The 25,060-nt window shown below is 37.2% G+C and overlaps 1 protein-coding gene across 1 annotated transcript; it reads left to right on the plus strand.

Annotated features, from left to right (window-relative positions):
* The first annotated feature begins 4,773 nt into the window (after positions 1-4,773).
* Positions 4,774-22,140, plus strand: LOC117499805 (transmembrane protein 26-like). The gene is made up of 6 exons (XM_034152435.1): positions 4,774-5,066; positions 7,220-7,316; positions 7,550-7,639; positions 8,574-8,782; positions 16,902-16,981; positions 21,406-22,140. Exons 1-6 carry the CDS (start codon positions 4,876-4,878, stop codon positions 21,696-21,698), a joined length of 960 nt encoding a protein of 319 aa, XP_034008326.1. The 5' UTR covers positions 4,774-4,875; the 3' UTR covers positions 21,699-22,140.
* The last annotated feature ends 2,920 nt before the right edge of the window (positions 22,141-25,060 follow it).

The following is a 25,060-nucleotide window of genomic DNA, read 5'->3' on the forward strand; positions in this document are numbered from 1 at the left end:
TCAGCATGCAGCCAAGTAGGGCAAATGACTCAAGAGAGAGAGTGTGTGGTGTGTATGTGTATGTGTATGTGTATGTGTATGTGTGTGTGTGTGTGTGTGTGGTGTGTGTGTGTGTGTGTGTGTGTGTGTGTGTGTGTGTGTGTGTGTGTGTGTGTGTGTGTGTGTGTGTGTGTGTGTGTGTGTGTGTAATAACACCTCAGCCTGTTTTAGCTAGGCTGAGGTGTTATTTTCTTGATGGGGAGATAATTAAATATGTGATTAGACTACATGATTGTGGCTTTATGTTGGATACATCCTAATGAAAACATTGGACACACTGACTAAATGTGTTTAATGAAACCATTTTTGGGTATTTTTTAAATGTTGTATAGTCTGAGATTTTTGTATGTCTATGTCTTCAATGTTCTGTTACATTTTTGCGTATTTGGTTAAGTTTTACAATGCTATGTTGGCTTTATAAAAAAAAAACGAAAATTGTGTATTGTGTATACACAATTTTCAGGCAATCAAAAGCTAAGTATTCAAATAAATATTCTCATGTATACTTCCAAAATAAAGTCTATCCTTATGCATTGCTGGAGTGAAACTAAGTACAATTACTGAAGTACTGAAGTCAAGTACAAATGGAAGTAGTTGTATTAGCATTTTCTTGTTGTGCAGCCTATTCTACTTCACGGACGGATGATGTGATGCTGCCCTCTCCTGTTCGATCACAGAGTTTCTGAGGATCCCCTGATTAAACCCATTAATCATTAAATATTTATGAATGAGCTCACTTAAAAACAGCTACTGTAGCTTTGGAAGTCATTCCTGCCTCAGACAATAACACTAAACAACAACTCACCCTGGCCGGCAGAGAACTCACTGACTATATTTATATGTTTCTGTCTTTTTAGTAGATTATTAGAGAGAATTCTAATTTATTCTGTACATTTTATATTGTGTAGATATTCTTCTGAATATATGTCTTTTCTACTGAGATTATCAGAATCAGAAACAGGTTTATTGCCCAGTAGGTTTACAGATACGAGGAATCTGCCCTGGTGTACTGGTGCATACATAAACACAGTTAACCCTCCTATTGTCTTCGTTTTCCCCCCCTTACTTTGGTGTTCACGGTCAAATTTGACCGGTCCTGTTTTAACTGCTTAATTTAATTTAACCATTAATCATCACCAAATTTAATTTAACACCCTTTCAAACTGTACATATTGTATCAGACTACTGGTATACATGAACAACTGCAGTAAATATACAAAAAATAGACACTGAACATGTATTGTGTGTGCCAGGTGTGATCCATGTGGGGGGATGGGCACATAAGAGCGGGAAATGTGTCAAATTGTTGTTTGTGTGTGCCAGGTGTGATTCACATGGGCACATAATGGGGGGGAACACATCTAGAGTATGTATGTGTGTGTGTCTACTGTGAAGGATATCATAAAGCCTTAATGCAATTGAATGTAAAACAAAGAAGTTATGATGGATGAAAGTAGTACATCGGTCAGATTTGACACGAAGACAACAGGAGGTTTAAAGAAGATAAAAAGTAGGATAACTACCAAAAAATGCAATAAACAATTGAATCTATTATACGTTAAGATATAGAAAAATGATTTACATGTAATCTGGACATCCAAAAAAGAAACTATGTGCAGTATACTATTGCCAAGTACTGAGAATATTAAAATAAACTCAAATAAAATAACAGTATTGTTGTGGAAAGTGGATGAGAGGTATTGTGTACAGATGTGCAAAGGGCGTTTGGAGGGTTGTGCAGAACTGGATATACTTAAAGGGAAGAGGGGTGCAATAGGTCCTTCCTTCCTGCAGCATTCCCTGGAAGATCCCCCCCAACACATAGACTGGAATATAAAACTTTGTGCAATATACATGCAAGTGCAATATAACCTCCTGCAATTTCACGTTTATTTTGTATTTATCTTTTTTTCTCAGTTTACTAACAATTGGCCTACAGTACGAGCTAGCTCATGATTCAATATGGTCACTTTTCTTAAAACAAATATACTGCTATTATTTTTTACCATGGTGTTGATATATCTGCCATCTTGTTTTTTAGTTATTGTGTTATAAACAACATGTGCATGCTTAGCCATTTTTTGATTGTTTCCTCACTTTATCTGCACTATCTGCTGTTGTAATCATGTACATTTCCCGTTGCGGAACAAATAAAGGATATCTGATTCTGAAAAAAACGATATACTGTTATTTATCTGTAATGTATATAATGTTTTCAATTAGTAATGCTTCTTTATATTTTATTCTATTTTTAGGAAATGTTGTAATTCTTGTACATTGACTGTCAAAATGCTGCTGTGAAAATCTATTTCCCTGCTTGGGATAAATAAAGTATGCAATATAAAGTGCATTCAACACGATCCAGCCACGGCTACTGAGTGACAAGCTGCAGGCTATGAGGGTAAACGCGTCCACCATCTCCTGGATTACCAACTACCTCACTGAGAGACCACAGTATGTCCGGCTGGGCAGTGTGCTGTCTGATGTGGTGGTTGGTAGTACAGGAGCCCCTCAGGGGACTGTGCTCTCTCCTTTCCTGTTCACCTTATACACCACTGACTGAGGATGTGGCTGTTGTGGAGGATTACAAATACCTGGGAGTGCACTTAGACAATGGACTGAACTGGAGGATCAACACTGATGCTGTGTATAAGAGGATGAGCAGACTTTATTTTCTGAGGAAGCTGAGATCCTTCAACGTGTGCAGCAAGATGCTGGAGATCTTCTACCAGTCTGTTGTGGCCAGTGCACTCTTCTTTGCTGCTGTCTGCTGGGGGGGGGGGGGGGCAGCATCAGAGCCGGTGACACCAGCAGAATCAATACACTGATCAGGAGAGCTGGGTCTGTCATCGGCATCAAGCTGGACCCCTTTGAAGCTGTGGTGGGGAGGAGGACACAGAACAGGCTGTTGTCCATCATGGATAACCCCCAGCCCCCCACCCCCTCCACCTGCAGCTGGACAGACAGATAACCCCCCCCCCCCCCCCCCACTCTCCACCTGCAGCTGGACAGTCAACGGAGCTCCTTCTCCAACAGACTGCTGCAGCTCCCCTGTCACAAGGGACCGATACAGGAAAACATTCCTGCCCACTGCAATAACTCTGTACAAAAAATCACCTCTGGCTGACAGAGAACTCTCTGCTCCATAGCTTATCTTAATAACTGAATTTAAACTCCCACTGTACATTTTACATTTATGTTCAATTTAATATTGAATAATCCATTTCTTGCACAATAATATCCTGCATTATATTTGTTACTGGAAATGTGTATTTCCACATGTATATATTTGTTTAACTTAATTTTTTAATGCTATTTTATTTCTATTTCAGAAATATTTTGGACTGTTTATTTCTGTGTCTTAATTTCTCTTATGTACATTAGCTTGTTTTTTTATGGTGCTGCAACGCAAAAATCTCCCAATTTAGGATCAATAAAGTACCTATCTATCTATCTATCTATCTATCTATCTATCTATCTATCTATCTATCTATCCAGTGGCGTTTTTATATGTACAAAAGTGGTGGGGCACAACAAACTTAGATGTCTATATATAAGCTTCTGCAGTGACGTGCAGTGAGGTTCATGACTGGTGAGGCACTGGCACTGACTCTTCAGGTTTACAAATATTATATTTTGACCTAAACCAAAATATAATATTATTTTCAAAAGCTTTTTTTGTCTGATGCTTCGATTAATTTTAAACAGACAGTTCAACAAAAGGATACCCAAAAAATTTAATTTTATCATTTAAATATTGAATTGTTCTCTCTTAGTAAGATCCCATTTTCAATACAATTGCGGTCTTACCTTGACTTGAAGATGAAGTCCATTTGCCTATCCTTCTGGACAAAAAATTCTATTACTTTTTTGTAAAAGTCCTCCTTATCTTCTTGTAGTTTCAAAAGTCTATCATAAATCTAATCGATAGATTTATGATTCAAAAATTATAAAAGTAGGGTAGACATGTGGATACTATCCGGCTGAACAAAACGTGCATTTATCTAACAGGTACGTTTCCCACAGATCTTATTTCGAGCTATTTTCTAAAATCCTATGGAGAAACCTCATTGCTTTTTTGTCGAGGGAAGCCATGCGCAGCTTACTTCCGGGTTTTAGGACGCGTCACTGCAGCTCTCTCGTCTCCTCTTCACACACCACACTTTTCGCGGCACACGTACTTACAGCCAATCAGCTCTGAATGATGTGAGATGACGTATGGTGGGGATGGCAGCTCAGTGCCCCTATGGTCATTATTTTTTTGCCACACACATTAAATAGGAAAATACTCTGAGCATGCGCAGTGTAGTTTTTACATTCACCATTCACTTAGACAGTGAGAGGAAGGGGCATGATCAGGTTTTGTCCCACATGGCTCTAAACAGCTCAATAGGCACACACTGTAGACACTAATTAGAAGAACACAGACTAAAACAGCAATGTACAGACGAATCAGATGATTAAACATGATCTTAAAATATATTTTATATATTTTTTTATTAATGTTTTGCATTTTTTGTAATCATTATTTGTAATACTTTCTGCTAACACTAGGTGGGGCTGTGCCCCACCTGCCCCTAATGACCAGTCGCCACTGTATCTATCTATCTATCTATCTATCTATCTATCTATCTATCTATCTATCTATCTGTCTTGGCCACCTACCCTCTCTCCTCCCTCAGGTACAACTGGATGTGCGTGTCTTTCTAGGCGTGGCTTAAAGTTTGGGGACTTTTTTCAGTTGAACTAAACTCAACATCTGATCACCCTCACTGCTGCTGAACCGACTCTCAGGAGATTCACTTCAGGATTCTCTGCGACCTGCAGCCTGCAGTCATGTGGCTATTGAAGTATATATCTGCGATTATAACCAGAGCCTTGTTTGTCCTGGTGTCTCTGATCGGCGTGTGGAGGGTGACTTCGGAGAAGAAGGACAACACGTACTGGTTCCTAACTTTCCTCTTTCTGCCGCTTGTCGTGGAAATGATAGTAACGCTGAAGAGACAAAGTGGAAGGGATTACAAATGGTAAGAAGTGGTGCATGCTTTAAGTGTTAGTTAATCAGCATGTTATGCTTTAGGGTTTCATTTAATGTAATGCATGTATTTGTGTGTAAAACTAATCTCAGAAATCTTGTTTGCAGATTTACATTAGGGCTGTATGCATGAATAATGTAAGCTTTTGTCATTTATCCCGTTTTTAACCCTTCCCCCACCTCCCCAAATAGACCCACCCTGCATCCTGCCTGTCCCCAGTCCTCTGCTATTGTGCAGCCCTCCTGGGGCAGTGGGGAAGGGGTGTGAGGGTGTAACCCCTGAACTCAAGGACCATAACTAATCTGTAAACAATAGCCTGTATTTCACTGTATTTATTTATGAATTTAAGCACCCACCCATTCATTTCCTTTCTATGCTCAGTGATGTCCAGCTTTTTGTTTTGTTATCCTGTTTATTTATTAAGACTTAGCTAACATAAACATAGCTTGAGCTACTTTTAAAAAATCGAACTACTGGACAAACTGTTTAAGTCACAAAAGACTCAAATTATTGAAATATTTTACAAAAAGTCAATCATATTCAATTAGACGTGATGATAAAGTACCCAGGGGTAGGGCTGCAACTACAGTCTTTATCAAACAAGCTGCACATTAGAAAATAAAATGATGAATCATGGAAAGAGCCAATGAAGAAATCTTCAAACAATTTGACAAACAAGACCAACAAATAATATATTTCAAATGCTGGGCACAGACATGGGGTGATATGAACAAGCTTAAATAATTGCGAATCACAACGTTATCCTGATAATCCTCAAATATTAAAACAACATCTAAATATCGTAGAATTCCCTCCCCTTAGACATTTTAATAGTACAACAGAAAGACATTTTTTTGTGGGAAATAAATCTTAAAGAGGGTAATCATGAATCCTATGTTCCCCCTGAATAAATAAGGGACATTTTAATTCACTTTAATCATGCTTCAAGTCCCTTGTTTACTGATATTCAGGATCCTTATAATGGAAATTCAGCGCAATCAACTTTCTTGTGTTTTTTATTTAGAATTTTCACAATTGATTACTTTACTCGCAGTGTTTCTCAACGTGTGGTCCGTGAGTATATTGGTAAAATTTCACATTTGAAATAAATGTATTTATTTAAGTTTTCCGCACTCTCGTGGGAATATCTCCGCAATGGAGCGAGTTTAACTTTTTTACCATTTTCAGGCGATTTGTTATCTGTTCTAGAAAAACTATGTGTTTCTTTTTAGATTTCAAGAAGCGTATAAAACAAACAATGGATGTCTTTTATGAACATTTATCCAGGCTGGAAGTAGATTTAGATGTGTTAGGAGTTAGATAGAGATTATATATCTAATATATGCATCCAATGAAGCATTACATGAAGTCTGTTGATGAATCAGAGGCTGTTGTTGGGGCTGCATAAACGTTTTTTTATTTTTGTTTTGTAGACAGACCATGCAGGCCAGCCCGATGGTCACCAAGGTTCATGTTTTAATAGCATTTTTACAAAAAAAGCCCAGACGAGCCTAACAAGTGAAAAAATGGCTTAGACCTCAGAGAGTTAAACTTGGGCCTGCGACCATAGTTTTACTGTATTTTATTTTGAGGTTGGTGTCGTACTACATGCGGTGTGTTTTGCATTTCTCTCAGTAAAACGATCTGAGAGTCTGTCGGCTCGGACATAAACTCCGTAGTCTACATTTCATAAGAGGTGTAAAACCGATGAGCATTTTAAATCGCATTTGAACTAAAATGCTTATATATTCTGTAGTTGTATTTGTATTGTTGATTTAATGTGTGAACGAGGCGATATAGAGAAGGTTAAGCTATCATTATTAGGCTGTCATTTGTTATAAACTGTTGGAGTGGTAAGCAGGCCTTTTTGTTTTTGGATATTTGGGGCGTTAGGTGGTCCGTGAGTGTTTTTTGTATTGGTTAAGTGGTCCTTGGTATGAAAAAGTTTGAGAAACACTGCTTTACTGCAACCTGTCAATTTACCTATTTTCATATAATCAACTAATCATTTCAGCTCAACATCATTCTTATATTTATTAACAAGTTTTTGCTTGTCTTTTTGGAATTATGGTATCACATCTTTCTTCACTATGTGTCCCACTTTCTGATGTTATGTTGCTAAAGCTCTGCTGGATGTCTTGCAGGTGTTCTCCGCCTATCTTTCTGTTTCTCATCAGCATCATTCCCTCCATTTGGATCCTGGAGCTCCATGACAAGACGGAAAATGACAGCGACCAGCCGGTAGCAAAAACCAAATACTAAGACAGAGTTTTAAACCTCAGTTCCCAAGCTTCCCAAACATGTTATCTATTCACAAATGTTGATGGGTGGGAGGGTTAGGTTGTTAGAACACCTCGCTGCAGTCATTCAATTATGCATTGACTTCATTGAATTCTTCTTTATCGTTTTAGCTTTTATGTTTATATTGAAAAGTAAAATTAAGTGTGTTAAAATCTTCTTCTCATGGTTTTCAGTGCAAAAAGCTTGACTCCTGGGAGAATATGCTTAAGCTGATAAGCCCGAACAGGACCCTGGGAAATAAAACAAACCACGACGCCCTGATGGTAAGAATGATAGACTAAAAGATGTGTTTTACTTTATTTGCCTCCTATTCTAAATCATATTTTTGATGTGCCCGACAAAAACAGAAATGAACAAGCATTAAAAAAGGTGTTCCAGGATTTTCTTGGATGTCACTTATATTGCAGATGCAACATATTTGTGGAAATGAAATTAACCACAAGCTCCTAAAAATGAAACCGAACATGCAGATTTCTCTAGAATTTCTCTGTGAGGTTTCCAGGAAAATAGACAAATCATTCAATTTGTCTGCAATTTACTGTAAAACGGTCTGCATGTCTCAGCTCGTTACTGTGTTTCAGTTAGAAAAACAAAGTCCACGTTCTGCAACAAACTGGAGTTTCATACAGATAACTCTTGTGATACACTACAATGTTCTTTTTGGACAAAAATCCTATTTAAAAATAATCAATGATCCTAACAAGCATGGTGTATGTTGCCAAATACTGGTTTAGTTTATTTTCCTCTGCCATTAACCTATACTGTAGTCCAAAAGCTATTGAAGACAGTTCCGGTTTGCTCGTGTTTGATTGACTACAGTGCAAAGCTGTTTACATTATTGAGCCTTTTTTTAAAAGATGTCAGAAAGTATTGAGAGACAGACAAACGCATTGTTTGTTTTGGCCCCAACTCAGTTTCTATCATTTGGTTTGATTTGTGTATTAACGATTTATTTGTTTCAATCTTAATATAATGTGTCTCTCTTTTGTTTTGGCTACAAGAAATAGGTCTTGATGAGGAGGAAACATTTCTATTCCCTCTTCCACTTTAATTGATATTAAATCTAAATAGCTACAATCATATCAGAAACTGTTAGCATTGCACGGGCTGAGAGCTAACTGCACATTAAGGGATGAATGTAGTGTAAGAGGGTTAGTGTAAGTTATTGACAAAACTCAATCTATGTTCCTTTTACAGTCCTTTAACCGGATGTTATCGACTGTCTGCTCCAACGATTGGATCTTGGGTCTTCATCAGATCCTGCTCATCCTCCTCATCGTGGGGAAGTGGCTCCTCCCACTGGGAGGCGGAGTCACGCGTGACGAGCTCTCGCAGCTTCTCCTAATTTTCGTTGGCACTGCGGCAGACATCCTCGAATTCACTTGTGAGACACTGTCTGATGTCAAGTGAGTGGCGAATAATTTTGCTGTACTTTAGGATAAGTAGCATATTTATATTTTTGTTTGAATATTGTTCTTTTCACTACATTAAATGTATTTAACACTCATAGATACTAGCTACTTTTTACATAAAAAACATAAAAAATTGTTATATGACTACTGTACCGCTTTAACACCAGGAAGATACAAATATGCATAATTGCCACAAAATTGACAAACTACAACTCTAAAATGATCATACATTTATTTTCCGGCCATAAAGCTAACTTTATTTTATATAATCATAATATAAAAGCCAATGAAAGAGCAATTGCTCAAACACACTCCAGGAAAGGGAAAACCCTAAAAAGCATAATAGGGCCTCTTTAACACTTATTTATGAACACTAGATGCAAAGATGTAGAACTCAAATACTTTGAAGGGGAAGTTTCCTTAACTGTGTGCCCAGCTCAGGGGCCTCATTTATAAAGGGATATACGCTCAAAAAATGGCGTACGCCAGTTTCTACGCAATGTTTGCGATTTATAAAATACTAACTTGACGGGAAAATGTGCTGTCCTCCACGCAAACTCTAACCCATGCGTACGCACTAAGCACACAAACGGGAGAGACGAGAAACTGCGACACCGTTGGCAGAAGGAAGAATGGAGAGAAATATGTGGAAATAATACCATAAATAAAATGTTACCTCTCATTTATCAAATATGAAGAATTCATTTTCAAACATTGATTAAAGCCAATCTTAAAATGATTAAACAAACGCCTGTTTGAGACTCCTCAGTGCACACAAAAACATAACTTGGAGAAATAAATAAATACGGATATGCTATTTAAAACCACCTCGAATATGTTGTGTTAATGTTATGAAATGTTTTCTCATAAATGATGCGGTAAACAGGAGGACAGAATTACGTCTAAACTGACGCCGTTTTGCATTTCTATAGGTTGTAGATACGAGCATGGTTTTATATACTATCACGTTTAATCGTGTTTTATGCCGTTTGCCAAGACTTGATAAGTCGCTCGTAAAACACAGGAGGTATGGAAACTAAGAACACCATATGTGGTAAATTGTACAGCTAATATAACACAATCCATTAGTTGTATTTCCTTTAACTGGTGGATTATGTATATATAGTTGCTGATCGACAGCTGGAACACAAACCACCAAATACAACAAAAATAATTCAGATCCAGTCGTCATGACTCCACTCCGGAGGGATTCCCCGATCATTTCTTACAGTTTCTCATCAAGGGGGTGTCTCCTGTCCCCGGGACAAACACACTGCCTGAGGAAGGTTATGTGTATTTGTTTTGTCATTAACTTTTTTCGGACCACTTATTTATTTATTTTGGTGACGATCCGACCTCCATGCTGCTACTCTGGTTCAAACTGCATCCACCAAACAATATGATTTATCTCGACCTCCCCACAATAACCAAAGTCTGACACGGTGTGAGATGTCTTTTTTAGCTGTTCTATCGTAATTTCCTGCGATCTTCTTCATGCAGTCAGTCAAAAATGAATGAATGAATGGGCGTTTCTTTGACTATGTATAGGCAAATATGGGCGTTACGAGCATGGATGTATAATAAGAACTGGATACAGCGTGGGAGGCGGGGCCTCATTCATTCCTATGAGAGTTGCTCATTCGCGCATGATGATAAAATGGCCCAACTTTTGAGAGAGCGAAACGTCACAGATTACCCGGCATGCCTGAGAAGTACCCGTATGTGCGCTCATAGCGCATGCGCAACTTTAACCATGCCCCCCAAAATGCTCGTTCACATCAAGCACGTCAATTTGCGTACACGTAACAGCACCGCACGTTCATGACAGCATGGTAATGTTTGTTATGATAGATTTGATATTAACGAGGCGGCAGTTAGCAGCTAGCGGTTAGCTAGTAATTATGCTAATTTACACATCAATCGTTATGTACTTTTATATTACGCTGTAACAGGATCTAGTGATATCCAAGCAACAGAGCTTAATTTAGCATGAAATAATTATTGCACTGTATATATATATATATATGTATGTATGTATATATATATATATATATATATATACACAGTGCAATAAGCTTCTTAGTGCAATAAGAAGCTACAGGGACGTTAATCTACGTCGGTAATATTAACTTTATTTAATACAACATTTACGGTACAAGATTTAATCATACAGCCCATGTAGTATAATATTTTACAAATGATGAATTACAGCAAACATGTGCAATATATCCATTATTACAGCTCCGTGGGCTGGCAGTAAGGCGATATGGGTCCGTTCTTATTGTGCATCCATGGGTAAAGATAAACGCATGTAGTGCTGAAATCGTAACATGAACGTGCCGGGCGGCGCGGTCCCGTGGGTTAGATGCGCGTTCATAATGCAGAGGGAAATAACTCACAGAATAACGTTATTAGCACATTTTTACAACTTGAGGAACGAATGTTTTTAATAAGGGCTATACAAGTGTTCATACTGGGTAGTTAATTTAGTTTAAAAAAAATTATCCAACGATTTACAGACCACTCTTTCCCCATGTAAGTCAATGGGAAAAAGTGTTTCCGGGCCTGGCAACCAAAAGGAAGTGTAGTACCGCCGTTTGGCCAGCACGAATATTTTCATCAGAGTCCGGCGCACTTCCTGGGGGCTTGGTTACGAGTCGATTGTGATTTATCAAGGGAAACAGGCGTAGGGAAGATGGCGGAGTGAGAAGTAACAACGTTGCAGGCTCGTAGAAAAAGTTTAGATTTTAGTCCTTGACTGTAAAACTGACAGGCAATAGCTTATTCATGATACACTTTAAGTTATTATAGAAGCTTAAATAGTCACATTTTACTTTAATTCTCCAGTTACCAACACTTTTGACATAAAGTGCCTGCTAGCATGACCGACCACGATTACAACTTAAAAGTTCTCCGTGAGGCGTGTGACGACTCGGATATTGAGGACATGGAAGCGGACAACTCTAAGGGACACAAAATAAATCGGGACCACACACCAACTAAAGGACCGAATCCAAAGAAATCGAAGGTTCACGGCGAAACACAAATGGCAGAGGATAGCAACAGCACCATTCTCCAGGCAATTCAAGTCTTATCCGGAAAAATGGATGAACAGACAGAGCTGTTAAGAAAGTTTGAAAAACGCATTGAAGCAAACACTGAAGCAGCTAAAGAAAATAAGAAAGACATTTCTGCTCTTCAGAAAAAGTTTGATGATCTTCTAAAAGATAACACTTTACTACGTAAGTCTGGCGAGGAGCAAGCCCGCTACAAACGGAGGTGGAATCTGAGGATGAATGGTCTGCCTGAAAAAGAAGGAGAAAACACAAGAGAAGCTGTGATCGGGATACTCACAAGAGTTGTTCCGCTGTCTGTGGAGAAGCTGCGTGACTCAGTGGACACTGTCCATCGGCTGGGTATGAAGGGTAATGCAGCTACTTCCAACAACACACCGCGGTCAATCATCATTCAGTTCGGGATGAGGACTGTTCGTGACGAGATCTGGAAAAAGTCCAAAGATGCGAGAGTCTGCAGCGAGATGCACATTCGTTTCAAAGAGGATTTCTCCAAGGAGGACCGGGAGGCTCGCTCCAAGCTGTGGCCACTGGTTCAAGAAGCCAGGAGAAAGGGGAAGAGAGCCTTTTTGAAGGAAGGCTTCGCGCTGATTGACAACAAAAGAGTGGACCCGGAATAAAGTGAAAAACACCGCAGTAATTAACTGGAAGGACAGGGAGCAGGTTTTCTGTCCTCAGTAGGTATGCTGAAGTTCTCAGTTTGAGTGTTTGATTGGACTTGTCTCAGGTTATATTCAAAATGTTGTGAGCTATTGCACTAAATATGTTTGTTAAGGGCTACGTTACTCACTCCTGCGCATCGATATAACATTCCTTTGCGCATTTTCTTAAAGATTCTATCTTTGCTCTTTCAATGTTATCTTTCATATCCTTAAATGCTAGGGGGCTAAAAAACAATGTGAAACGTAAGGCAATTTTTCTTTTTTGTAAGGAACAAAAAGCAAATTGTGTTTTTCTGCAAGAAACTCATTCTGCAGAGGCAGACACTAAGTTCTGGAAAGTACAATGGGGAGACAACATTTTTTTCAGCCATGGAACAACACATTCGGCTGGAGTGATGATTTTATTTAACAGGTTACCTGGAAATATAATTGACCACAGGAGTGATACAAACGGTCATTGGCTAATGGTTGTGACTGATGTTAATGGGTCTAATTACATACTGGTGTGTGTTTATGGGTATAACAGAAAGATTCAAAACAATAATTTTCTTTCAATCTTGTGCCAAAAATTAGAGGAATGGAAAGCACTTTATATGACTGATAAGATTATAATCGGAGGGGATTTTAATGTAGTTCCTGATGAGTGGTTAGATCGTCTTCCTTTAAGGGGACAATGTCATAATTTTAATGATTCTATTATTCACTTGGCCTCTAAACTTAATTTAACTGATGTTTGGAGAATAAATAATCCCTCAAAATCACAATATACCTGGTTTAACTCTTCTAACAATGGTCAGTGCTCTAGGCTCGATTATTGGTTAATCTCTACTAGTTTAACTAATAATGTCTCAAAGTGTGACATTTCAGCATCACCTCTGACGGATCACTGTGTCATCTCTTTGTCCTTTTTACTATGCAACTTCAGTCCCAATCTTAACCCTATATGGAAATTCAATAATAGTCTTTTGGAGAATGCAGATTTTTGTAGAGAGATCAAACAACTGATAAAAGAAACTCTGGCTTTGGATATGTCATCTCTCAGTAAATGGGAATGGTTTAAATTTAGTGTGAGACAGATTGCGATAAAATCCTGTAAATACTCTTCTAGATTAAAGAAACAAAAACAACAAGAGATGACAAGTGCAATTAATAATTTATGCCTTAAAGCTGAGTTATCATTGGATGAGCAAATTCAACTGAACAATTTACAAACTCAATTAGACAACATGTATTTGGAAAAAGCAAAGGGAGCTTTTATTCGTTCGAGAGCCCGATGGATTGAGCAAGGAGAGAAAAACACTTCTTATTTCTTCAATCTTGAAAAGCAAAGACAAGTGAAAAAGAAAATCCAAAAACTGATTATTAATGATGTCACTATTGAAAATCAAGACCAGATAAATGAAGAAATTAGACTTTTTTATAGCAATTTATATAACTCAAAGTTTTCTAAAGAAAATTGTGATAACTTTTTTAGTAAAATTACAGAATTCAAAAAGACAATAGATTATTCTTTTAAACAGTATATGGACGATGGACTAAAAATTGAAGAATTAGATAGTGCATTACTGCAAATGTCTGGTGGCAAATCACCAGGGCTGGATGGTTTAACCATAGAGTTTTATAAATGTTTTTGGTCAGATGTGCGAGAAATGCTTTATAAGGCGTTCACAGATTGCATTTCAGCAGGAAACCTTTCGCCAACCATGAAACATGGCCTTATTACCTTAATTCCAAAACCAAATAAAAATAATCTTTTGTTGGATAATTGGAGACCTATTACCCTGTTATGTAATGATTACAAACTTTTAGCACATGTTTATGCTAACAGGTTAAACTCGGGTCTGAATCAACTAATAGATGAATGTCAATCAGCCTTTATAAAGGGCAGAAGTATTCATAACCATACCAGACTGATATTGGATATGCTTGATTACCAGGAGTTTATTGATACTGAAGGTCTCGTACTATTTCTGGATTTTTACAAGGCTTTTGATACTGTTGAACATTCCTTTTTAATGGAAACTCTGACATTTCTGGGTTTTGGTGAACATTTCTGCAACATAATTAGGATGCTCTACTCGGACATTTATAGTTCTGTATCTTTGAACCCTGGAATGAGCCCTAGGTTTAAGGTTTTACGTGGTATTCGACAGGGTTGTCCTATTTCCCCCAAATTATTTATTCTGACCACCCAAGTATTAACAACGCTTATTATAAAGAATCACAAAATATTAGGCATTACCCTCTTTGACAAAGAGTTCAAAATTAGTCAATTTGCGGATGACACATCCATTTTCCTAAAGAATAAATCCATGGTAAAGGAAACTCTTAACACAATTTCAATTTTTTCAAAAGCATCAGGGTTATCTCTTAATCTTTCAAAATGTGAATTACTCCCTATCCATTCATGTGATGATTCCACTATTGACTCTATTAGAGTGGTACCTGAGGTGAAATATTTGGGAATAACATTATCTAAAAATTATATCAGGAGAGAAGATCTTAATATTTGTAACCGTATCACAGATATGAAGAAATCTCTCAGTCGTTGGTTAACTAGAGATCTTACTATTTTTGGCAGAGTTCTTCTTACTAAAGCAGAAGGTATATCTAAACTTATTTATCCATGCCACTCATGTTTTGTCTCTTCGGCTAATATAAAAAAAGCCAACTCAATTATTTTCCAATTCTTGTGGAGAAATAAAACTCACTACATTAAAAAGTCACAGCTTGTTAAAGAATATGATAAAGGCGGAATTAAAGCTTTAGACTTTGAATCGATGATTGGAACAATTAAAATAAAATGGTTGAAAGCCTTTTTGTCCCAGCCAGAATCCATGTGGTTCCATATTCCAAAGGCCATATTTAAACGTCTAGGAGGGTTTGATTTTCTTTTAAAATGTGATTTTGAGGTTAATAAGATTCCGACCAAATTGTCAAATTTTCATAAGCAGATACTTCATTATTGGAAGATGATATTTACCCACAATTTTTCTCCTCATGGATCTACGTTATGGAACAATAGAGTGATTATCATAAACAGAAAATCCTTGTTTAGGAGTGATTGGCATGAGAGGGGTATTTTGTTTGTTAGAGATTTACTAGATTGCAATGGTAAACTGCTAGATTTTTTGGCCTTTTCAACGAAATACAATATAACGTGTACTGCTAAAGATTATAACAAAATCTGTAAAGCAATTCCTGTACCACTTATTGGAATGATTCATAATACTTTACTGTACTCAAATGTTGTATCAGTTTTACCTAATTTGGAAATTATTGGCGATACTCTTAAGAATAACAAATCTATTAATGCTTCCCTGAAATCCCACATTTTTCACAATTTTAACAGAGGCTTATTTCCTCAAGTGACCGATTTAGACACTTTATCTGTAATGGAAAAAGCTCTATCTGATTTTATAAATGGCCTATTTCCCCTAAAGCAAAAGAAACTCATTTTAAAATTGTTCATAAAATCTACCCGGTTTCTACTTTTTTAAATTCAAGATTTAAATTTGAAGTGGAACCATGTTCCTTTTGTAATTTATCTGATGAATCGTTGGAACATTTATTTTTCTCTTGCCCCTTTTCTGAATTGTTTTGGTCGAATGTGAGAGATTGGTTGTTACTTAAATTAACAAATATTCCGGCCTTCAAAATATATCACATTTTATATTATATTGATAATTTGGACTCTCCCATTTCTGATTTGGTAAATATAATTATTATTTTGGGTAAATACCATTTACATTGTAGTAAATGGAGAGGAGGCAAGCCCTCCTTTCCCTGTTTCATAAATGAGTTCAAGTCCTTTTTTCTGTCCCTTAGAAAAATACAATCTTGTAACCTGTCTATAAAGATTTGCAATGACATTTCCAAATGGTTATTATTTTAAGTAAGCTTAATGCCTCTTAAATGTTTTTGTGCCTTTATGCTTTTTTCTTTCCCCCTGGCTCTTACTGGATGTATTAGTTATGTTTTTTTGTCTTATTGTGAATGAATGTCTTGAACTTATGTTGATAAGTTGATGATATCCTCACCGAGCTTTTGTATGTTTAAAAAAATGTTCAATAAAAAAAAAAAAAAAAAAAAAAAAAAAAAAAAAAAAAAAAAAAAAAAAAAAAAAGGCGTAGGGAGTGCCGTACGCACTTCCCTCGCCGCTACGCAATGTTTTGTGAATCGGAAAATGGCGGAAAATTTATGTACCTATTTTTGTGCTTTGTACTACGTAAGCAACCTTCCTACGTCAATCCTACGCAAGGCGTTATAAATGAGGCCCCTGGACATCAATGCATTAACTGCTATTAGCATCTTCCTATTGACATTTATTTGAACTCACAGGACTGACCGTGACTATGTTTTCTGTTTCTTTTCCAGAGCGCGCTATCCTGAACTGGTCTACATCATTTTAGCTGTATGGACTTGGAGCATGTTGCAGTTCCCGCTACATCTGGCTGGTACGTGTGTGTTTGCGTCTTAAACTAATTACTTTGGTGATTATAAAGCAGATACAGCTGTGTACTTTTCATCGTGTGACACAATGCAACAATGTGTTTAGTCAGCACAGCAGCACAGCAGCTTCCAAGTAAACAGTACAAAGTAGTCTGGCTGGTGCTTGTAACCACTTGTGAAAGATTGTTACAGCTATCTGCAGCACTACAGTGCTCAACTCGGCTGAAAAGAGAAAGCCGTTATCAGGCAAGGCCCAACTTGCAGCTGTCGTTCTGCAACCTTTTTATAATAAGCACACAAAATACCCGCCCACACATTTTGACGGAACAATGGATGGTGTTGAGAAAAGAGAACATTGTAACGCGATTAGAAACAGCACAACTCTGTTCTCAGAAAATACAAGGCCCCTTTATTATCTAAATGATTCATAACCCAACATTCAATAATGTACAAATGGATGATGAGACTTTTAACAGTGAAACTTTTATCTGTAGCTTTACCGTCTGAATCTCCCTACTGGGATGATAATGGTATATCTTATCCTATAATGCATTTAGAGCACTTAAAGATGTAATACTCAGAGCTCTGTTGTGTTTACAGATGAAGCTGCTTTTTCTTCAGTTTGTGTTTGTGTCCACTCATGTGGGTGTGTCTTTTTGTTAGTCAGTCGTATCCACTTTGTTTGAATGCCACGTAAACATAGCAAGTGTGGACGTACAGGTGCAATATGTTCAGGAACATGAACGTGTCTGATAGAGCCATAGACTGTTAACACAGTATAGACAACTCAGTGGAGAGCATGCTATGAACCCAGAGAAAGTTGAAAAGGTTGACGCCTACACAATCTTGCCTTAGTCGTCTGTAGTAAAGAAGAATATCCAAACACAAGCCAAATTGTAGACAGCTTTTTCCCACAGGCAAGAAGGCTTGGAGAATGCAAAAAACCAAGAATGCAGGTTTATTCTACAAATGTTTACGATAATTAGGATCCAAAATAAACTGCATTAAATGTCAATGTATGCATTCAAATCAGCTACATGAACCCTAATGGCCAAACCAACAATGATTTCCATTTCCCTCGAGGACACTTTGCAGCCTTGGTGTACAACCAATCATCAATTATAAATAGGCCTATAGTTTAAAACCGCTCATTTCCCCTTCATTAGAATGAACCAAAAAAAGAGAAAAATAACTCAAGCCATTAAACAAAAAAAGCTTATGAAACAATCTATGACCAGTATTTAACCTATTTAAGACAAAAAAACGTGTTTGTTCAATGTGTAAACACACCGTTATGTTGCAATGCAGAGTGGTTCTTGACGTTTTAATGAATTGAGTAAGTGTGTGGTGTGTTGTCATAGAAATAGATTTAGAGTAGAACACACATTTTCTTTCTTTTTTAAAACAGCAGGGTGGTCAAAGTGGAGGCCATGTTTCTGTGATGTAACTTGACTGTAATGTTTGTATGTGCATATACAGTTCTGAGCACAGTTTTCTTTTTAACTAACGTTGTTTTAATCACCACACGGTGAACGGTAAGATATCCCTTCTACTCTCCTTCTATTTCTATGTTTGTTGCACTCACCAGGGTGAACAGCCTCCGGGGGGTTCTCTGCGCTGTCCCGGTGTTGTGTCAAATTATGCACCCCCATCATGAAATGCCCCCCTTGTCACAGGAACGCGCATTTCTAAATGACACGTTTACACCTTAAAACGATGTTTAAAACGAAAAGTAAACGTTATGGGATTTTATTAATGGTATTTTTCAGACTGTGAGTTGTTTAGTGGTAGCTCATATAGTCTTGATTCTTGTGGTTAAACTTTTCGCTCCGTATTTGATGGTAGTGGTGTCGAAATGCATTCGTCACTTCCTTTTCAGTTTTTGTTTTTCTTAATCTTTTTGTTTTGTTATTATTGTTACGTCCTGTCTGTATACACGTGCTTTAAAATGTATTGTTTAATTTTACATATTTGTCATATAATAATCAAAATATATGTTTACAAATGTTACATTTTACATAGTCTTTGTCAGCATATTTTTGCCACGTTATGCACCCCTTGCTATTTTACAAAATAAAAGTGTCTATACCCTATACCCTAAAAAATGCTTGAGGGTGGGATTAATACAAACATCTTTTTGGGTGGGGTGCATTTTATGACAGGCCTGGTTATCACAATATGCCCCCCCTTAATATCTTACAAAATAAAAGGGTCACATACATGAAACGTGCTCCATTCATTGGTACTAGTCCTACAACTATACCCTGAAAAATGCTTGAGGGTGGGATTAATAGAAACATCTTTTTTTTGGGGGGGGGGGGGGTGCATTTTATGACAGGCCTGGTTATCACAATATGCCCCCCCTTGCTATCTTACAAAATAAAAGTGTCACATTCATGAAACTTGCTCCATTCATTGGTACTAGTCCTACAACTATACCATGAAAAATGCTTGTGGGTGGGATTAATACAAACATCTTTTTGGGTGGGGTGCATTTTATGACAGGCCTGGTTATCACAATATGCCCCCCCTTAATATCTTACAAAATAAAAGGGTCACATACATGAAACTTGCTCCATTCATTGGTACTAGTCCTACAACTATACCCATGATTTATCTCCATCTCCAAAACACTCCAAAATAATGACCAAACAATCCTGTTGTAATTTAAAGGTTATGATGGAGTTAAAACAATATTGGATGATAGTCATTATTTTTGGAGTGTTTTGGAGATGGAGATAAATCATGGGTCAAAATTGACTCGCGAACACCATGAACGGTAACAGCTTTCGAACACAACACAAGGGTTAAAGATGAATATGACATGTTGTTCACACTGACTTTGATTGCTTACCATGTCACTGGACTCTAATCTTCAAAACGAATGTTTATTTTATGTGTGATAATGTACACAATTTGAGTATGGATAATATGTCACTTTATTTCTTTATTTCATTCAACATGTATTATTAATTACTGTGTGTATGTAAATGTGTTGGACAATTGCAGGACTAGCCCTCACTCCATAGCCCTCACTCCGAGCGAAAAGTTTAACCACAAGAATCAAGACTATATGAGCTACCACTAAACAACTCACAGTCTGAACATTACCATTAATACAATTCCATAACGTTTACTTTTCGTTTTAAACATCGTTTTAAGGTGTAAACGTGTCATTTAGAAATGCGCGTTCCCGTGACAAGGGGGGTATTTCATGATGGGGGTGCATAATTTGACACAACACCTAACTCGGTTTATTCCCAAATTTATGATAGTTCAGATTGACCAGTCCACCTCTAAACAAGCTCAAACTGAATGAAACCCTTCTTCACTGAAGGTAAAAGTTCCTCAGTTACCGTAGAAGTCCACTAAGGAGCCATCATGCACCTGCAACATGTTTGAGTTTCCGACTCTCTGGCTGGTGCATTTAACCATTGATTCATTGGTAGTGTTTATACTATGCCGAGGCACATTTTGCTTCCTTCTAACCATATCGCATAGGGTTACATTTGTTGTACCGACTCCGCACTCTGTTTCCTGAGTGTGAGCTGAGGTCAGTGTTAAATCTGCCGGTCGCTGCCCTCCTGCGGGCGGTGACACAGCAGCCGCCTCTTCTCTGCTGCGTATTGCTTTTGTTAAACTTTCTCATGTTTAATAACTTTTGTTTACTCTACAAATGCGACTTTTAAAGCGAGAACGAAGGCCTACAATATTTGACATAAATATTCAAAAACGACTGGTAGGCTACACTTAGAAAAAGTGTTAGGGACACTTTTTTCACATTTAAAGAAACACTACTGGGCTTTGCCCCCAAAAAACAATGCGGACAATACTTTTTTGAAAACAAGTGCAGTAACTATGTGACGCAGCTGCAAAAAAGAGTAATCTGTTAAGATTTTGGAATCAAAAGTTAAGCAAAGTTAGGTTTATTTAGGTAGCTTTCCTGAAACAATTTATATTAAATAATTTCCATCTGCTTGAAATGTCTTGTCTTTTTTGCTTAACACTTTATAGACTTTTGAGCCAAGCTTGCCTAAAATCTTAGGTTGAAAGATTATAATTGACCATGCAGACACCAAAAAGTGCATTAACTATAGGTCACTATTACTGTAGCTTACGGTCTGAATGTCACAAAAATGCAGCAAACAATTCAAACTATCTGCATGGCTTAATATTGAAACCAAAAGCTTTTATCATAAATTGTGGGATTCACAGGAATCTCAACGACACCTTGATACAATGTATAATATAACAGTGAAAGCACAGGCATGCTCACATATAAGGAAAATAAGTGCAAACAGATTTAATAATAAGCTTTTTTTCAACCTATGTCCATGTTAAGGCTTTTTATTTTTAACAAAAACACTGGAGACCCTTTACTGTTCCTTCCTTTCTGACCATCTGTTTTTTGTCTCTTTTCTCAACATAGTGGTGAACACAAAGCCAAGGAATGATTGTGAGGAGGGGTCTCAGGAAGTGACCATGTTAAGCAAACATAGCACAGACTTGTGGACCATCGTGCAGGCTTTGTTTATCCAAGACGGGCCTTTCCTGGTGGTCAGGCTCACTGTCATGATCTACTTCCATGTCTTCCACCAGATGCTGGGCTTCTTCGCCATCAAGAACTTCCTGGTGGTCATACTGAACTTGTACAGGTTGGTTGTCTTATGTCAGGATTCCAGGAGAAGAGTGGGCAATCCCAGCGACGTCCCGTGTATTTGACGAGTCAGGGGAATGGGGGAAATGGAGAGATGTTACACCCAAAGTTTTACAGTTACATTGGATGGATAAAAACTGCAATTGTAGTTGTGTCACAATTTGAAACGCATGTATGAACAATTTGCACCAAAACAAACTAAAAATCAAACTGCCACAGAAGCAGCAGATAGTGAATTTAATGCGGGATATAGTCCATTGTCCAGGTAGGGATTTGGTATGCAGTTTATTTTTTGAGATTTACTCAATCGAAAAGTACAAAGAAAAAGGTTACAGGTCCTATTTTTCCCTGGTAAAATACCCAAATATCCACTTATCTCCAATACCCAAATCACACAGTGCCTGAAGCTGCCTTTCAGAACAAAAGCATAAAAAACTCCTGAATTGAACTAAACATTACGATAAATAATGATCAAATTACTTTATATATATATATATATATATATATACAAAACAGCAAGAAAAATGTTTCAACTATTTTTATATTACAAACAACCAATAAGTCCAACAATCCACATGCGCAGTTCTCACGAGCTTTATGGCATTATCCTATTATGTGTTTTTATTTGGGATTTGTTTTTGAGGAACAGTTTGTACACTCATGAGCACACTTACGCACAATATAATTTGTTTTTGTGTTTTTCTTTAATTCTGCAGTTGTATAATGTATGAATTACAATACTATACTATTTTTTTTTATCATTTTGTACAGTTTTTTATGTTCTTATGGTCTTTTAAAATCAATAACCACTACACTTTGCCGAGTATTTTCACAGTGTATTATCAGTTCTTTAACCTAAGTAAAGGGTCTGAATACTTCCTGAATAATGTTCAAAGCATTTCTAAGTCTGTCAGCACAATAAAATGAACAAATGCTGTCCCAACACATCACATATGCAGGAACAGATACTGAATTCAGGCTTCAGTTTAGATAAGTACTCGGCAGCTTTCTAATGTGTCTAAGTGAGCACAGGGAAAACAGGATGACAGAGAGATAAAGATGGCATAAAGACTGTGAAGTGTTGACTGAAGCTGAGATCCAGGGAGAGAAATTCCTCTGTCCTAACCCAGACAGGAAGTTAACACTGATTGTTTTAACATCCTGTGGTAGTTTCAGTCAGATATGAGCAACATTGGAGAAGGAAGACCAGGAATTCTGATATTTTTTACATTTGAATGGGAACATTTATTTAATTTACACTTTAAAAACAGGAGAGAAATGCTAGCCACAGGTCTTAAAGTCATTCAAGTTCAGGTTCAAGGCTTTTATTGGTCATACGTACATAGCTACAGTGTAGTTATGACGATGAAAATCTTAGGTCACAGGCTCCTCCAACAGTGCAACACAATAAAACCGATAAACAGACAAATATAGTGCAAGTAAATAGTAAATACAAAAAGAAAAATAGTAAGAAATAGTGCAATAAGAGTCTATATACAAGTGATTGGAATATGATATATTAGATAAATAATTTCCAAGTAGCAGCCAGATGAATGTTATGGAGGTTGTTTCAAAGTTCAGGTGTTTAATAATCTTATGGCCTGTGGGATGAAACTGTCCTGGAGTCTGGTGGTTTTAGTCCTGATGCTGGATTTGCATTGGATTTATAACCTCAAAGTTATTCTAACCTTACTGTTACTGTTTGCCACATGTGACTGATGTTTTAACTCTGTGTCATGTTTCAAACTGGAATACCTTGAAAAATATAGAGAATGGAGGCAAGTAAAATTAAAGGGAACCTATCATGCAAAATGCACTTTTGTACGTCTTTTATACATGAATATGTGTCCCCGGTGTTCCAGGGAACTCACCAAGTGTCAGAAAACACAACCCTCTCTATTTTCCTCCATACCCAAATCTCTAAAAAAGGGGCTGCAACGGATCTGATAAAAACTGATCCAGATTTGAACACTGTCCTGACGTCAGGACGGTGGCGCTACGGCTATTGGGCCAACTCCACCAATCAGGAGGAGACAGCCACGGCCATTGCCGTTCGAAAGCGCTGGAGACGCTGTAGTACATATGCCAGGCCAGTAGATGGTGCTGTTCTCACTGAATCTGCCCAGAGCTAGAAATTGTCAAATTGAGCAAAATGAGGCATGGCTAAAATGCATGATCTGTTTGGTATTTTGAAAAAAAAAAGTATAAATATGCCTTATATAGGTATGGTCCTACACTATATTATTCAAATATAGCATGATGGGTCCACTTTAAATCAATTCATTTTTAGTATGCTTTATAACTCCCTGGTTTATGTGAAGAAATACAACCTCAGAAAATGCTTTTTAACTTTTTCTATTATTTGTTTTTTCATTGTATATGTTGTATTTGTTTACCTTCAAAATATCATCCATTATCCAGGTCTATCCAAATGTTATCTTTACAGTCATACTATCCTTTCTATCTGTATCTTGGCCTGACACAGAACAAATAAAAGAATTCATACGGCTGTTTGTGTCCTCATTTCTCTTTCTTAATATTTAAAAGATGTCCTTGGAAAATGACTTTTACATAAGTAGTATTTTTGATATGGGGATCAATACTTTCTATTAGGCGTTATGTGGACTTTCCTGTACTATTTTACAGTAGCATTTATTTAATCAACCTGTATTGTTGCTTATATGTGTAAATGAAAACACAAATGCATACTTTTCATCTAATCTTTTCCAAAAATAAAGAGTATAAGCAGGTTTGCACTCCTCACCTGACACCTTAAAAAGTACTAGATAATCTCAATGTTAAATAAAATCCACCATAAAAACAAGTTTGCATTGGAGAGCAAATGTTACTGTGGACATCAGTTTTAACACAAATTGAAGTTGTCATCTGGTGACGGCTCTTGACTAGGGATTCCTGACAGACTCTTGGCTTTTGCCGTTTTTATTTGAGATATTGCATCAGTTTTATTTAAATATAGATGGGCTGTGAAATGTGAATCAGAAAATATCACCTTTTATCCCAGCAAAATCCCCAGGGCTGTGTCATGACAGTGATATAGTTATTCACCGTTATGAAGCACCACATATTTTCTGCAGATGATTACCATTCTGCAAATATTGTTTCCCTGTTTTTTGTTATGATGGTGGTAGAGGGTACACGCACACACACACACACACACACACACACACACACACACACACACACACACACACCATACATGCCCAAAGGTGTTGAAGTAGGACGAGGTTTGGTGTGAGAAGGAAAGCATTTGGTCTGCATAATTTTCACTCTCAAAACCATTTTGTTACCCTCTGTGTTTCTGTCTGAAAACATTGTCATGTCTTGTGTAAGATGGATAAATACAGTTGATTTCCTGCATGTGTCATAGTAGAGAGTACAAGAACAGCCAGAAACAATATTAACATCA

This window comes from Trematomus bernacchii, unplaced genomic scaffold, assembly GCF_902827165.1.
Source record: "Trematomus bernacchii unplaced genomic scaffold, fTreBer1.1, whole genome shotgun sequence".
In the NCBI taxonomy this organism is placed as follows: Eukaryota; Metazoa; Chordata; class Actinopteri; order Perciformes; family Nototheniidae; genus Trematomus; species Trematomus bernacchii.